The sequence below is a fragment of the Vipera berus genome, assembly GCF_964194415.1.
Source record: "Vipera berus genome assembly, chromosome: 3".
NCBI lineage: Eukaryota > Metazoa > Chordata > Lepidosauria > Squamata > Viperidae > Vipera > Vipera berus.
In genome coordinates, this window is record NC_138204.1 from 50,296,963 (window position 1) to 50,315,180 (window position 18,218).

Here is an 18,218-nt window from a genome sequence, read left to right on the forward strand (position 1 = left end):
TTAGAACATACCTAGTAAGAGTAAAGGAACTGTGGGAACAAGTATGGAAAGGAATAGAGGAAGGAAAATATGGGAGAAGAGCAGAAGGAGAATTCCCTTTATAGAATTTCCAAGAAACATAATTCTTGTTTAGATCAGGAGTGGCAATGAGGCAAAGTTTAGCAGCTCCCAAGATTTCCATCTAGAGAGCAGAAGTTCAAGTCAGGATTGATCATTACATCACTTAAGAAACAGAAAATCTGTTTTTCTGACATTCCTTTGTACATGCTACGTATATAAAAGCACCATTGTTTTTGTTGTCTGATTGTTTTAGTAAAGGAATCTAAAGAATACAATTAAAATCCAGAGGCTTCTATTTGTAAACATAGGTGATCCCCAGGATTATAGTTTTATAAGACTGAAGTTTGCTCTCTGTCCCTGAATCCCACTGTTTCCGAGAGTATACTTAAATCAACAGGAGAAAAATGAAGCACTCCATGGGATCTGGACAAATGCAAAGGACCATTTCACAGAAAATATTGTGATACAATCATGATGTACTGCTCTATACAGTCACACTGATTGCATGATGCCATCAATAATGACATTGGTACTCATGCAGTGTCCGTTTGCTAAACTCGGCAACAGTGCAGCTGAAACCTCTCTTTCCCATTTTTTAATCTCCATTGCAGGTCTCAGGACAACTCAATGATAAGATTCTGTGCACACAAAAATATTGACTTGTACTCTATCAAATGGAATTGAAGCCCATCAGCACTGAGTGAAAGCTAATAAGCACCTATTTCAGACTTTTTGATCCAATACATGCCTGATTGTTGTCAGGGTTCAGCAACAACTTAATACAGCCATTCCTAAATAAGGAAAGTTTAGTTAGGTTTCTCTGATAAGACAAAGGAAGATTTCACTATCAGATATCATGTTACAGAAAAAAAATCATATAAAGTATATATTCAAGAATAGTATGTAGGTATTATGAACCAATCTGTGTAAAATACTATCTACATTAGCATAAATTGCATACCAAAGTGTAACATATTAAAAAAGATATTGTGGATAATAGATGCATTTTTTAAAAAAAAAATCAGCTCAAATAATCATAATTGTCAGTCGTGCTGGGAAAAACCCAGATAGGACTCATGGCCAGTTGAACCAAGTCCACTTTATAGTAAAGCTTCATTGACAGAGTGTTTCAAATTTGAAAGTAAATTTATCCCCCTTATACTTTATAGCCTGAGAAACTCAGAGAATCTCTTCTGAGCCTCTTTCCTTGTCCAATATAAAACTGCAGGCTATGCTGTCTCTTATCTGACTGTTCCTTTGGCAGTGTTTCTTAACCCAGCCTTCCAAGGTGTTTAAACATACAATTACATAATAGATTAGTAGCCAATTCTAAAATATGCTGGAGCAGTGGGCTAATGCCTCCTTAAGTAACACCAGCTGCCTGCAATTAGTGCAGGTTCGCATCCCACCAGGCTCAAGGTTGACTCAGCCTTCCATCCTTCCAAGGTAGGTAAAATGAGGACCCAGATTGTTGGGGGCAATAAGCTGACTTTGTAATAATGCTGCTTGGGGGGGGGGGCGAAAGCCCTAATAAGCAGGCATATACATAGAATGAAGGCTATTGCTAAGCACATTGATTTGTGCTTAGAGTGTAAGCCGCCCTGAGTCTTCGGAGAAGGGCGGGATATAAATGGGATTAAAATAAAATAAAAATAAGTTAAATGTATTCTGATCTGCATATCAGTATCAGTATCATATGCTGATTGGCAAAAGCATGTGTAGTGATTTTTTTTAGATTAACAAGAAAAGATGAAGCCTAATATAAAATTAAAACAAAAGTAAAAGCCAAAACACCAGTAAGCAAAACACGAAATAGAGTTTGAAACGTAAAGAAAAATGAGGCACCCTGAATATAAAAACACTCCCAATTACACAAAGTATACAATGACATAGTTCTGAACTACATAAATAAATAAAATAATCAAGGTAAATCACCAATATAAAAAATAACTCATATTTTTTATAGAATACAGAGTGTTTGAAACTTATGGCTACATCTTTTTCCTTAGCATTAGCCTATTTGTGTATCATTTATATTGGTCAATAATTCTTAATGTGTAGTTGACATAGGTTTTATTTGTAATTATAATTTTATTTCATAAACAACTAAGATACATTATTAGTCACAATCCCACAAAAATGAGTTTTTTCCCCTCAAAATCATTGGACTTTAGGTGCAATAAAGTATCTGGATACCATATCAGAAATGAAGAAGTCACGTTTTGCCAGAACTGAAACTCAGGATTCACAGAGTCTACTGGTTAATCTATCCCCTTTGTGGAGGGGGTATGGCTTCTTAAAAGAAGGGCAACCTTCTTTTAGGTCATCTCAACAGTAGGCTCAGCCACCTTTATGGGTCAATGGTATATGTCTAGTGTGAGATGTCCTCATTAAAATAGGCTCTTTCTGATATTCCTTTTAAAATTTCAGTACATTAAGACAATTTTAGACTTGCCTATTTAGGTAGCAAAGTGAATCTGTCAGATGATGAAAATTCCTAGAGGCAAAGATGGATGATTAGCCTAAAAACATCTCATATTCAGCCATTGGAAGACACTACTGCAAGCTTAACAATTTTTAAAATAAATTTCTCTGCAAAAAACACTCTTAGAAAATGTGCACACTCACATGCTACAAGAACATTTGTTGTTTGCTTGTTCTGGATTCAGGATCAGGAACTGCCCAAGCAAACTAAACAGTCAAAAAAGAAGGTTTTCTGTCATTGAGTAAACTTAGAATCTATCAAAACACTGTATTCATTTGATTTTGATATGAAGTAAACTATGGATGTGGAAAGCAGACCTATCTATGTCTGGTAATCTTTAGTATATGAAAGCTTACAGAACTATTTTATATCTTCTTTGCCTGCCTTATCTGCTTTATCTGCAATTAACTCTTTTCTCCTAGAGGGAACCTCTCAAATGTGCATGGTTTCTGCAAAGTGACATTAACTTATCTCAATGAGGAAAATAAATAAATAAATAAATAAATAAATAAATAAATAAAAAAGAAAGAAAGAAAGAAAGAAAGAGAGAGAGAAAGAAAGAAAGAAAGAAAGAAAGAAAGAAAGAAAGAAAGAAAGAAAGAAAGAAAGAAAGAAAGAAAGAAAGAAAGAAAGCCTGTATGTTAGATCTAGGATCTATCTGAATTGGCAAGTGGGTCTAGAACAGGGGTAGGCAACCTTGGCTCTTTTATGACTTGTGGACTTCAACTCCCAGAATTCCTGAGCATAGTTGGCTCAGGAATTCTGGGAGATGAAGTCCACAAGTCATAAAAGATCCAAGGTTGCCTACCCCTGGTCTAGAATTTTAAAGTCCAAAAGAAGAGAATAACATTGGGATCAGATACATCATTATTCAGTGTGCAATAGTCCCTGATTAGACTAATGAATAAAATGAGGAAGGGAAAAACCAAATAAGGAGGACAATTAGTTATTTGGTGGGTTGAAGGATTGCCCAAACATCTTTGTGATTGGCAAAAAAAAGGAGAGTTTCCTTTCCTAGTGCTATCTGATTCACACATCCCCCACTTGTGAGATGCCTGCCAGGTCCTTTCTATAGAAAAATGGATTATTCTACAGTCAGATTAATGGGCTTTCATTCTGCAAAACATCTGTCACCGTTAGTCCTGGACAGTGAGCGTGAAATTAGTTTTGACTGCAGAAGGACTACGTTGGTGTGTAATATGTGACTAACATTACAACGGCTCAGGAAGTGAGCTGTTGAATAAGAATTACCTGTTGAAAGGAGAACAGGTTTCTTTTGCACTTGCTGGGGGAACAGACTAAAATGGGAACTGTCCCATGTATGTATGTATGTATGTATGTATGTATGTATGTATGTATGTATCACTGTGAGCACAGTGTATTACAGTTCCTTTTATATTGCCAATAGCCTGAAATTAACATTGTAAGAAAAAGGTTTTAATGGATATTATACATGAATTATTTGAGATTCTGTGCACAACGGATAAGTGAAGATGCAATGCAGCAAATATGTCTTTAAAGATACCTCAGAGAAATGTGACATAAATGACTTTTCATAAATGCAACTGTTTATCATCACCGCAATATACCTCAGAATCACATCAAGAAGAAAGTCACAAACTTTAATTGGCAAATTATTTCACTTCTGTGACAAATTATATTGAGCAATTTTAACAGGGGGAGGGCAAATTTGAATCAACCATTTTCTGATTAGTTTTTGGGGCTATTTTGTTTTGGGCATATTATATTTTTACAGAATTAAAAAGGAAATATGAATTTTGACTTCCTTTTAATCACAAATTGTTTAAGTTGTCAATCACCTCAAATTTTCTTCAGGGTGTAAAAAGGCATCTATATTGAAGTTTTATAATGTACACATTTATTTAAATTGAATCAGTTAACCAATTAACAAGTTGATAAGTCAACAGATATATTCTTTAATCAGTTGACAATTTTATTGTTGTAGAGTGTAAGTCATAACATTGCCCAGTAGGAGGACTGAAAATCCATTTGTTCCATATATTTGTCAGCTGAACTATATTTTCCTCAGGTGGCTTAATATCAGATATACTAACTGACTTCATACTTTTTGTTCATTTTGTTTGGAGAAATCAAGCAAGCTAACAACAGAGCAAAAATCTACATTTCACATGAATGGATTGCTGAAGATTGGAATTAATTATTTATAAAATCCATAGACCCTCTCAATCTGTCATAAGTCTGAGGGCCTCACAAGTTGATAATAAAAAGATATGTAACATAAAAAAGAAGTTCAGAAAACCATTAATTGATCAAAATCCCACAGAATGATCTGACACCCACGGCAATCCGAAGTCTGGGAGAAGAGCCAGGTTTTTAAGAACATGTTTAAATACAGCCATGGTTAAATGCCATCACGATATTAGAGTAGGGTTTTTTCCCCTCAGTCTAATGTGGCTATTTATTTAGGAATCTTGCAAGATTTCATAAAGCATATTTTTCTGTAAGGTAGTTCAAAGTTTGGAAAACTACCACTGAAAAATGCTACGCCTAGAAGCCCTCACTACATGTTGGCAAACAGATTGATTTATAGAATGTGTGTACTGCCTTAGTTCAAATAGAGTTTAAGCAATGTACAACATCTATATTAATAAAGCAGTAAGATAAAGGTAAAGGTTCCCCCGCACATGCGTGCTAGTCGTTTCCAACTCTAGGGGCCGGTGCTCATCTCTGTTTCAAAGCCGAAGAGCCAGCGCTTGTCAGAGGACGTCTCCATGGTCATGTGGCCGGCATGACTGGATGCCAAAGATGCACAGAACGCTGTTACCTTCCCACTGTAGTGGTCCCTATTTTTCTACTTGCATTTTTACGTGCTTTCGAACTGCTAGGTTGGCAGAAGCTGGGACGAGTAACAGGCGCTCACTCTGTTACGCGGCACTCGGGTTGTATCCTTTATTATTTTTAAAATAATTCTTGGCTGCTAACATATCCAACATATCTTCCTCCTCCTATTTTCCCACAACAACCATCTGGATGAATTGGGCTGAGAGAGAATGACACACAACTGACTTTCATAAATAAGGCAGGACTAGAATTCTTGGTCTCCCACTTTCTAATTGGCTGCTTTAACCACTAGACCAATGTGTCTCTCTAATTAAACAATTTGTTGTTGTTAGTTGCAAAGTCGTGTCTGACCCATCGCGACCCTATGGACAATGTTCCTCCAGGCCTTCCTGTCCTCTACCATCTTCTGGAGTCCATTTAAGCTCACGCCTACTGCTTCAGTGACTCCTTCCAGCCACCTCATTCTCTGTTGTCCCCTTCTTCTATTGCCCTCAATCTTTCCCAGCATTAGGCTCTTCTCCAGTGAGTCCTTCCTTCTCATTAGGTGGCCAAAGTATTTGAGTTTTAGCTTCAGGACCTGGCCTTCTAAAGAGCAGTCAGGGTTGATCTCCTCTAGGACTGACCGGTTTGATCGCCTTGCAGTCCAAGGGACTCGCAGGAGTCTTCTCCAGCACCATAGTTCAAAGGCTTCAATTCTTTGGCGCTCAGCCTTTCTTATGGTCCAGCTTTCACTGCCATACATTGCAACTGGGAAGACCATAGCCTTGACTATACACACTTTTGTTGACAGGGTGATGTCTCTGCTTTTTAGTGTGCTGTCTAGATTTGCCATGGCTTTCCTCCCCAGGAGCAAGCGTCTTTTAATTTCTTGGCTACAGTCCCCATCTGCAGTGATCTTTGAGCCCAGGAAAATAAAATCTGTCACTACCTCCATTTCTTCCCCATCTATTTGCCAGGAAGTGAGAGGGCCGGATGCCATGATCTTGGTTTTCTTAATGTTTAGTTTCAACCCAAGTTTTGCACTCTCCTTCTTCACCTGCAACAAGAGGCTCTTTAGTTCTTCTTCACTTTCTGCCATTAGAGTGTTATCATCTGCATATCTTAGGTTGTTGATGTTTCTTCCGGCAATCTTAATTCCAACTTTTGATTCATCTAGCCCTGCCTTTCTCATGATGTGCTCTGCATATAAGTTAAATAGGCAAGGCGACAGTATACAGCCTTGCCGGACTCCTTTCCCAATTTTGAACCAATCAGTGGTTCCGTGTCCAGTTCTCACTGTTGCTTCTTGGCCTGCATATAGGTTTCTCAAGAGACAAATAAGATGGTCTGGTATGCCCATCTCTTTAAGGACTTGCCACAGTTTGTTATGATCCACACAATCAAAGGCTTTAGCATAGTCAATGAAGCAGAAGTAGATGTTTTTCTGGAACTCTCTAGCTTTCTCCATGATCCAGCGTATGTTAGCAATTTGATCTCTAAATTAAACAATATATAATAATATAATAAACATTTATGCTTTCTTTTCCTAGTGCCCCCATACTAATCAGTCCCAAAGGGTTTCTAGTGAAGCTAGATTTTTACAAGATAATATCAGTACAGATTTGAAGATATGAAAAAGGAGCATTCCTTTAAATATTGTGGTTCCAAGACAGGAAAAACTTTAAATCTAAGGGAGTCAAACTGTCAGCCCGAGGGCTGGATGCATCGTGGCAAAACCATGCCCACCCCATTGCCGGCAATGGAAAAAAAAAGTCACGATATGTCACAACACGTCATGTGATGTTGTGAGTTTGACACCCCTGCTTTAAATGTTAATATCAGCACCTGGGCCTTGGACTGGAAACAAATTGGTAGAGGGCGTGTGTTTGTGTTTCTTCACTGTGTCTATATATATATGTGTAGGTATCTATAGATAGATAGATAGATAGATAGATAGATAGATAGATAGATAGATAGATAGATAGATAGATAGATAGAGATAGATAGATAGATAGATAGATAGATAGATAGATAGATAGATAGATAAATAGATGTATTTATTAGTGTGTTTAATTTTATAGTATTTGTATGCTTTCTCCATTAAAAACTCTGAGTAAGTCAAAACAATAAACATACACTTCATAAACACATCATAAAACAAATTATATAAATGTATAATAAATTTACATAATAATGTAAAACAAACCATTTTGAATTACCTCTAAAGGCCCTCTAGAAAAGGATGGTCTTCAACTGTTTAGGAAGGAATGGGACAATCTCTCTCTCTCTCTCTCCCTATCCCCTCTCTCTCCCCCCTCTCTCTCTCACACACACCACACATACTGAATTCATAATATATAAAGACCTCTATCCTGTGATAGCTACTATAAAAAAAAATCTAGGTATGTAATCAAGCAGTGCTTTCAGTGGTATTTGATATCCTGGCTTCAGGGTATGATTTGAAGACACATAATGAACTGATTTCATTGGTCTGGATGACAAACAATTTATATCATCTATAATTCAATCTAAAGAGCAGGTGGATATGTAAAATAAGCAAGCTTGGAAGCTGAAAAAAGCTGATGATTTAAGGAATTCACTCATTAAAGTTAATGTGACTGTTAAAATAACCAACATTTTTTTTTAGGATAGGGTGGATGAATGCATTCCAGAGAAGTGCTGTGCTAAAATGTTTGTGCATCTCAGGGCTGGTATTCAGATTTCATTAACCACTATAGTTTGGGACAAATACCTTATAACTTCAATTATATGGTTCTCCCTTGGTTCTACTACAGTATTTCTTTTATACATAAATAGTCCATTTAATTGACCCTTGATGTTTTCTGTGTTAACTTTGGTCCAGGGAAATATTCCCAGTAAAGACTAAGAGACAGAGACTATCATGAAAGCTTGATTAAGAAGCAGCTTACAATGTTTAACTCATTCCCTTGTGTCTTTCAGATGTACATTCAGACCACAACATTGACCATCTCAGTGAGCCTAAGCGCCTCTGTGTCATTAGGCATGCTCTACATGCCCAAAGTCTTCATAATCCTCTTCCACCCAGAGCAAAATGTGCCCAAACGAAAGCGCAGTCTCAAAGCAGTTGTGACAGCAGCCACAATGTCCAACAAATTCACTCAGAAAGGAAGCTTTCGCCCCAATGGAGAGGCCAAATCAGAACTGTGTGAAAATCTGGAAACACAAGGTAAGTTGAACCCATCTGAGCATATGCTTCTTCCTCCCCCCCCTCCCCCCCTTTTTTTTGAAGATTACCACTCCTTCCAGCTCTGGAGAAGATTGCTGGCAGAAAGAAGTTCTCTGATAAACAAGAGCTATTTTCTAACTATGCTAAGAGGGAGGAGCCAATAAGAGAGAGTGGGTGATTTAATTTCCTAACAATTTGCATTTATTTATTTGTCTGTTTGTTTGCTGCCCATGTCATAGTTTGAGGCAACCTTGGATAGCTTATGTTGAATTCAGGGCAAAGTCGCAATATGAATCAAAGATACTGACTTCTTGCTTTATAGCTCAGTTTTTCCGCCACAAAAATATATTCATTTAGTTGATTCTTGTGAATCTCCTCTCCTCTCCTCTCCTCTCCTCTCCTCTCCTCTCCTCTCCTCTCCTCTCCTCTCCTCTCCTCTCCTCTTTTTGTTTCTTTTTCACTCTCATTCTTTTTCTGGTACCATCTTGCAGCTGCAAGAAAGTAACATACTGCTCTTGTCAGAAATCTGAGCTGATTTCTGATTTCCATGTCAGAATAAGCAGGAAGCTATATTACCCTGCTTTCAGCAAATTTGATCAAAGGAATATTTAAGATCTTGAATAATGGAACTTGGATACTGCATTGGGCAGGGAGTAGAGTTGACCATTCCAGTCTTATATTAAAAATATATTTTAAGTATGCTTTGATCTGGTGATTTACTGTGGCTGTTCCAGAAAAGAAGAAAAGCATTCACACAGATCCCTAATTTGGATTACAAGAGAGACCTATGGAGCAAAGAAGCTGTTATATAAAAAATCCCTGTGTCATCGTCCTACTAAAATGAGCCCTATCTCAGTACTGTTTTTCCTGGGCTTCAATGAGAAGATGTATTTATTATCAATTTGATTTATGTCTTTCTACCCCAGCAAGTATGATTAATACAATTTAAATCAAAATAAAAGCAACATAAAGAGTTATAATTAACATTAAAATTGATACTCTAATCAGCTAATAATGAACGACCTGGCAAAAGGGGATACTTTTTAACAGAGAGGTATGTGGAATAAAATATTTAAGTCCTCCTCCAAACACATGTGTTGATCAGAGTCTGAATTAGAGTTCTGCATGGCATATATTATTTGATCTTTCAAGGCTGGCTACATGCGTGCAGCACGTACTGATAAACCTAGAACAAACAAAAGTGAAATTAGGCCTTTTCTTTTTGAAATCTGTTTCCATGACAACCCTCCTCGCTCCTCCTTGGGATGGGAACCCTTGCACGGTATAATTGTGTTTAGAAGCAAAGAAGCGTCAGGATAGAGTGATGTTTAAGCATCAAGTTCCTGAAACTCCTGTTTTCTTCAGTGGAATTTATGTGCAGATTGTCTCTGATGTTTTGGACTGTACATAGAGAAATACACAAACATATGTGCCCCTCTCACCATTAATCTTCTATTTTACATTCTGATGCATTTACATTGCGTGTATATTCCATGTAAAATGCTAATAGTTGCAGCAACTGGATGTGAACTTTTTAAGAGTTGCATTTATTTTATTTTACTAAACCAATGGAAGTCCTCTAAAAGGATAGAATTACAAATTGCCCTTTTCACCATGCTTTCCATCCTAATCTGGTTAATATGTGCACATTGGCTTGGTTAGAAGTCATGGGGCACATTTTCCCTGGGTACCTCAGATAGAGGGGGGTCTTATCCAAACAGTGGTGCATGATCTGAAATTATTATACGGATCAATATTTTAAATTCAAAACAGTAAAACTAACAATTAAAAATATAGTTTCAAGAAGTATTTCATTATTTTGGCTTGCCTACAGATCTGTTTGCTATGCCATTGAAATTAATTGACAAGAAACAATCAAGAACAAAAGTTCATTAGCACAGAAGTGAGAAAAAAGTATTTGTATGTGGGCTGGGTTTTAAATGAATATTCTACCCAGGCTGGAATATTGCCAGAAATAGGATATTTAGAAAATCCTCCTTCCTATGGTTGCTCATAAGTCTTTTTTAAAAAACTGATACTCTCTTATAACATTTTCATTTGTCCCTTAGATGTTTTTTTTAGAGAGAAAAAGCAAATTCACAGAGAATGTCTGTCACTGAAAATAGAATGAAACCAGATAATTTAACTCTGAAAGCCACTTTGGGAATTAAGCAGCAGGGAAGTCTACTTCCATGTCTGCTTATGGATTTAATAGAACATTTGGCTGGCCACTACTGGAAACACGTTTCCCAAGTAAATAGATTATTGGGTCTCGCCAATAAGAAGTTATCAGAAAAATATGATCAACAAGCAATTTGACCAAGGCATCAGTAAGTTAATATGAATATTATATAGTCTGTTTTAAAATAAAATAGGTAATTTTTTTAACTAAAGTTCACTACTAAAATTAAGAAAGCTGGAAAAGTTCCAGGGTCTTGTTTTTCCAAAACACAATATTTTTCTGCTGATAACTTTGGATCTGAACTATTTTTTATTATTGTTTTCCATTATTGATGTATAATTTTCATGCTTTTTTGAGGGGGGTTTTTAGTTGCTTTTTCTAAATAGGGAAACATTTAAAAACCATGCAGACTCAACTAGAATTGGGGTGGGCTATAAATATTGTAAAAACTTAAATAACCTCATAAATACTGAAAAAAATATATAAATATAGCAACATGGGAATTTGCAATTTATGGCAGTGAAAGTTGGACCATAAGAAAGGCTGAGCAACAAAGAATTGAGGCCTTTGAACTATGGTGCTGGAGAAGACTCCTGCGAGTCCCTTGGACTGCAAGGCGATCAAACCGGTCAGTCCTAGAGGAGATCAACCCTGACTGCTCTTTAGAAGGCCAGATCCTGAAGCTAAAACTCAAATACTTTGGCCACCTAATGAGAAGGAAGGACTCACTGGAAAAGAGCCTAATGCTGGGAAAGATTGAGGGCAATAGAAGAAGGGGACGACAGAGAATGAGGTGGCTGGATGGAGTCACTGAAGCAGTAGGCATGAGCTTAAATGGACTCCAGAAGATGGTAGAGGACAGGAAGGCCTGGAGGAACGTTGTCCATAGGGTCACGGTGGGTTGGACATGACTTTGCAGCTAACAACAACAACAACAACAACAACATGGGAATAGAGGTTGCACTGAAAACAGCCCAGAAAGGTCAAGTGTCCACTAAACATGATAAATAGTAATTAGCTTTATGTGAATAACTTCACATTTATAGATCTCACACCTGGCCATAACCTTGATGAAAGTATAAACTGCAGGTTTTTTCCTTTTCTCACCATACTTTATGGAGTTGTTTTTTTTCAGAAGTCAATAGTCATTTACTATATGAAACGAAGCCAATTCACATAGAAAGCAGGGCACAAAAAAACCCCTGTTCTTCAGTTTGTCAGCATTTCAGATTCTTACATGTTTCGCATTTGGAATAGAGTAACTCAGTCCAAATGGAAGCTGACATGATCTGCAAGGGAAATATCAAGGCGACTTGGGGAAGAATACCACAGAGCAATCACAGTTTTTATGCTGGGAATAGGAGATGCTATGGCATTGTCTACCAGGGAAAGAAGGGACATTTTTCACTCTGTCAATGGCAGGTCATGTATCTTTAAATAAACAAGACAATAAATAATTTACAGGCCTTGATTGAGGCAATATTGGCTATGAAAACACTATGGTTAACAAATAGGGCTGTCAGCTCTGATTTCTTATGGCCCCTCTAATCGTTATCTGGGGATAACAGCACCTGAAATCTTCAGTAAAGTTCATTTGTCAAAAAGACATCATCCCAGGTGAAGAAACTCCAAGCCCATTCAGCTTTCTGCTTCCAGCATCAGGTTTTCCAGGCAGGGGTGGAGAAATCTTAGAAACATTAGAGCTGAGATATGTTGTTAGCCATGAAATACCCATTTTCCAAAGTTGGAAGTGGTGGTGCAGTGGTTGGAATGTAGTATTGCAGGCTAACTCTGCCAACTGCCAGCTTTCCATCCTTCTGAGGTCAGTAAAAGAAGGAGCCAGATTGTGGGGGCTAATATGCTGAGTCTGTAAACCACTTAGAGAGGGCTGTAAAGCACTAGGAAGTGATATATAAGTCTTAAGTGCTATTACTAGGAGGATGGGAAACAACAACTCTGAAGAGCTAATCATTCACAGCAAACAAAGGGGGAAATTGGTTCCAGTATACGGTAGTAAAAAATAATCAACAAAAAGTTGTCTCTCTTTGTCTCACTTTTGTATATGTAGTCTGTTTATTTGTGTACAGCTTTCTTTACATTAAATTGAGGCAAGAACTGTTCAAATAAAATTCAGTTCAAATAGAAATATCAGTACAACTCAAATAACAAACTGCATTTATAATTCATTTAAAATATATCCAATGCTAAATAAGACAAATCTTTGGATGAGTTCATAATATCCAGTATCAAAACCAGCTTTATAATCACAAAGTATTTTAGTCAATAGTTCATATTAAGAGAACATATGAAATATTTGAAAAGATTTATGGTAATATTGGCAGTGAACACAGAAGGTCTTCCTTTAAGTTAAACATTACAGAAATTTAAGCAAAGAATAATATTAAGTATCAAGGCTGACATACGTTTCAGTAAAGTTCAGTGCTATATAGTAAAATGATAAGTAGATTTAAGAGTGATATATATTAATTTGGCAATTTGGCTTTTGGGTGGAAAACTCTACGAAAAAACAAGGTGGGGAAAGTAATAAAGAATGTTTTAAAAAGCAGGACGAAATGCCTTTGCCTAGGCCAGAGATAGGCAACCTTGGCTCTTTTATGACTTGTGGACTTCAACTAGCTGGCTCAGGAATTCTAGGAATTGAAGTCCACGAGTCATAAAAGAGCCAAGGTTGCCTACCCCTGACCTAGACAATACAAAAGAAAATAGTTCATATCATTTAATTTCATTGAACCATTATAAAAAAGAAATCATCTATTGAAAGCATATCAAACATGCAGCCTGCGGGCCAGATGTGGCCCATGCAGGCCACGCCCACCCCTGGCCCCACAAGGGCAAAACAAATCCCGATATATCACCTATGGCCTGTGATGTGGTTGGGTTTGACACCCTGGATCTGGTGCAACAATGGCTAACCTACAAATTACATTAAATCTCCCTTTTCTGACAGTGAGGATAATTAACCAGAAATCATGGGCACTCCATAACTGGAGGTTTTAAGAAGAGACTGGACAGTCACTTGTCTGAGATGGTATAGGTTCTCCTCCTTGAGCTGGGGGTTGGACTAGAAGACCTCCAAGGTCCCTTCCAGATTCTATTCTATTCTATTCTATTCTATTCTATTCTATTCTATTCTATTCTATTCTATTCTATTCTATTCTATTCTATTCTATTCTATTCTATTCTATTCTATTCTATTCTATTCTATTCTATTCTATTCTATTCTATTCTATTCTTCCTTGCTTCTTTCCATAGACAGTTGACATGGTGGAGTCTGATTTGGATTAATAAGCAAGAAAGACAGACATAATTCTTCAAAATGCAGCCTAACCCTGATGAATGTTTAGATTAGGGTTAGAAATAAAAATACCACAATACCACTTTTAAGAATAACATTTTAATTTTATGATCACAAGGATACTCACATTTTGCAGCACAAAGTACGACAAAGTAAGAAGCAAAGCATGGAGCAAATTTTGACAGTGCTCCCATTTTCTCTCTTGTCAAATCTGAATTACATTTATGACTCTCTTCTTCCTTACTTTTGACTACCTCCAGCTGGTTTTCAGTGACAGTCTGAGAATCCCTGGAGATAGAATTAATTTTTACCCAATCTAAGCAATGGTGCTGATCTGACTATGTGGAAATGGTGCACATTCCATGAAAACAATATTTTTGGCTTTTAATGTTCATTTTTTGGTGCTTCAGATAAATGGCACCCAGTCATTTCCCAGGCAACACTCTCTACCTCAACATAACTGCCTGTAACTCCAGGACTTTTCCTCTTATCGTCCCAGAGAATCCTCCCTATTGTGATGCATATTCGTTCCATCTCAACGCTGAAACTGGTCTCCCTGCATTGTTTTAAGGGTCCTGAATGCTGAATATCATATTTACCTTTTTTTTCAACTACTGGAAAAATATAATTCCGTAATGGAGGTTAATCTGTTATCTGTATGGAGGTTAATCTTCCATTCTGGAAGTGGATATTTAATTAAGAGCAACTCCTCACAAACTCACTGCTTATTTTCCCTTTGTCCTTCTTTATCTTTTGCCATTTAATGCATATTATACCCCAGGGGAGAAACAAATTGCACAACATGAGCCTTATTCTCCAAGCATGGCTGCTTCCTTGCATGATATATTGCATTGGTCATGTCTGCTTCTCTATCACCCCCCCCCCCAAATAATAAGTTCCCAATGTATCTTGAAAGGTTAAAGATATCTGCTTACCAGCAGGGTAAGAACTGTATAAAAATAGGTAACGTCAGACTGGTTATACATTTTTTTCCAGATCTCACTGAAATATGGTAGAATCTTTATGCACATAAAATGAATACTTTCTAGAACATTAAAACTTGGTTTATAATTATATTGTACATATATATTTTGAAAAGTGCTATACAGTGGAAAATATATACAAAATGTATGTATTATAAAAACGTACAATATCATGTTCAGTTTTTAAAATTTGTGTTTTCTGCCTAAGGAGACTAGGTGTCCATGTGTTAAGTTGAGGAAATGTACATGGCAACACATATTCATGCAGAATTTGAAGAAGCCAGATTTGTTAATAAAATTAGAAGTTGAATTTGTGGAAAACAAGAAAGACAGATTTGCCAGTATCTATGTATTTATAACAAGAATTCTTCAAACAGGGGTAGAAGTTTTGAAGTTGAAAACAGCCACACATATTTAGTCAATGTTCTGACCTGGTATCTTCTTGACTTCTTGAGTCTGAGGCTTTTTACCTCAATCCTGAAAAGACTGAGAGGCTATGGCTGTTTGATACCCATGGGATTAGGGACCTTTTCATCATTAATCTCAGATGAGGTAGCTTGTCTCTATTCAAGACAGATCTGTAACTTGGGGGTCCCGGCTGAACTCACATCTTCTAATAAAAGAATGGGATAGCTGTAGCAAGGAGAGCCTTATATAGGGTTATCTTGTCTGCTGGTTGCCACATTTCCTTGATGGTGAGGTTCTTCAGATAGTTACTCACCTCAATGGTCACCTTACAACTAGAGTATTACAATGTGCTCTACATCTGATTGCCCTTGAAAACCATTCAGAATCTGTGCTTGGTTCAAAATACAGTGCCGTGAGCAGTAACAAGCATTTTTCAATATGCCTATACTCAGTGCTTTTTTTTGTAAAAGAAAAAGATGCCAGAACTCACACATGTCATACAACCTGCCTTGCCTACCCTACAAGATTCCATCCAAAAAAGGTGCCGGAACTCCGTTCTGAGTGTTCTATGACAAAAAAAGCTCTGCCTATACTAATCTATTGCTATGCAAACCGTATTGCTTGCTACTCAGCTTCTAGAGGCAATTCAAAGTGCTGGTTGCCACCTATAAAGCACTTCATGGCATAGAGCCTGGTTACCAACCTTTCTCAGTTGGCAGACTGGAGGGAAAGGGATGGGGAAGCAAGCATACATGCGATGCAAATGGGGCAGGGCTAGCACCCATGTGACACTCACTAGCCCTGCCCTGTTCTTGCACAGTGCAGGACCCCGTTTCCATGCCCCATGGTGTGGCAGTGCCCATTTTCATGCCCCATGGTGCAGCGGCATACCATTTTCGCACCCTGAGGCATGGTGGCATCCCGTTTTCACACCTGAGTCACTGCAGCAGCCCGTTTTCATGCCCCATAGCATGATGTCCTGTTTTTGTACCCCATAGCCATGATGCTAGCGTGAGTGGGTGTCTGTGCATGCACACATACAAGCACTGCCCAGCCTGTCCCATGGCCTAGTGGCCAGCAGGTCATGGCCCACTACCAGGCTGTGGCCCATAGGTTGGGGTCCCCTGTCCTGAAGTTTCAGAAAGTTTTTCAGATCTGATTGTGATCCCAGGCCTGGGGCTAATATTTGTGGGACCCCTATGGTGGTTTCTGTCATTGTATAATCTGTGCTATTTGCTGTTTTGTTTTTAATTGTTTCTACTAGATGTTTTTTTTATGTTGTAAGCCATCCAGAGTCTGTTGGAGTGATTGATTCTAATACATTTAGAATGAAAATATTAATGAACATTTACCTAAGATGGCAAACACTCTTTCTCCTGTTCTATATAAGAATCATAAGAAGAAGAAACCATCTTAAATTGTACTTATTTTGCATCTTGGCAATTTTAACCTAAAGTTAGCAGCTTCCATTTCTGGCATGAAACATTCACCCAAGTTTCCTCATTTAGACAGAGACTCGACACATGTACATGAATTAATTGATGATATATCTATGTGCCTTATCTTTCCCCCCCCCAGCTCTGGCTACCAAACAGACGTATGTCAGCTATAGCAACCATGCAATTTAAACCCAGCCAGTGGCAATAGACCACAAGAAAAGGGCTGATGAGGAGGATGAATCAGAAAATGCAGCTGAACTCTTCAGTACAGATGATGTTATTATGGTGGAGGAGAAGGTAAAACCAAATCTGACTCCATGAAGGCATCATATAGGTGCTTGTTTCCAGTGACTGGGCTGCTGGAGGAAGCCCTTCAAAAAGATGGCCACCAAGTGTAGTTGAAAGGACCAACCAAGTTATCCCTCGAAAAATATCTGCCTTCCATTAAAGGGAGAGGAACCAATGAACATAACACCCAAAAGAAAGAAATGGACAGGTCTTAAGCATCCTTTTTGCATTTTTCCCCCTGTATCTTGGCAAAAGATTGAATAAATTTCCCTTTTATTCCCCAAATTGTGAAATGGTTTGTGCTTGTGAAGTCTTTTTTTTTCCTTTCCACCCCCTTTTCTATCTTTTTTTTTTATTCCTCACTTCTGACTTCATCATCTATTTCTCATCTTGTTTCTTTTCTGTGTCCCTCTTTCCTCCTTACCAAGTTTTCTATGTTGCAACAATAACAAAAAGTCCTTTAAAAAAACACAAAAACCATCATCAACAACAAAAATGAAAACAAAATCTAGACTGTGTTCAAAGTGCTGATTTCTATAGGTGGTAAATTAATGTATGTGATGACCATATGGATTGAAATATGTCTGCTTCAATGTACTGACCAATCAAAAATTATAAAAAAAAAACAAAAAAATTAATCAAAAAGTTCAGTGCCTGGATGTTTATGAATTATTTAATGACAATGTGTAGAGCATGATCATTTTTATACCAGAATATTTCTAATAAAAAACTTGGTTTTGCACTCACGAGTTGTATTTCGTTGCCTCATTCTCCTCTCTAGAAGTTGCTTTACAAAAATAAATGCTGTGGTCACATTAAACATAATAAAACATATTTACATAATAGATGCTCAGGTAGTAAGTTTTAATATCATCACATCATTTACTTTTCATAAAAGCAAGGGATGCAGCATCTGGATTATATGAAGAAATGAAAGAATTTCTTACTCTCCAAAAGTCTTGGGTGCAGTCACCAGACTACCAGAGGTTTCTATTAAATTCTGGTTTTGAGGGCACTGAAAAAGGAAAAGTATTTAAACATTGGGAA

At 37.4% G+C, this 18,218-nt stretch overlaps 1 protein-coding gene across 1 annotated transcript in view; it reads left to right on the top strand.

Annotated features, from left to right (window-relative positions):
* Nucleotides 1–17,072, top strand: part of GRM4 (glutamate metabotropic receptor 4) — a gene marked incomplete at both ends in the record, with an annotated part of 317,553 nt that extends 300,481 nt beyond the window's left edge. Inside the window, 2 exons of the mRNA XM_081325074.1 lie at nucleotides 8,309–8,555; nucleotides 17,023–17,072. Of these exons, the coding sequence (XP_081181200.1) occupies nucleotides 8,309–8,555; nucleotides 17,023–17,072 (297 nt within the window). The remainder of the gene's footprint in view (nucleotides 1–8,308; nucleotides 8,556–17,022) is intronic.
* Nucleotides 17,073–18,218: the final 1,146 nt, after the last annotated feature.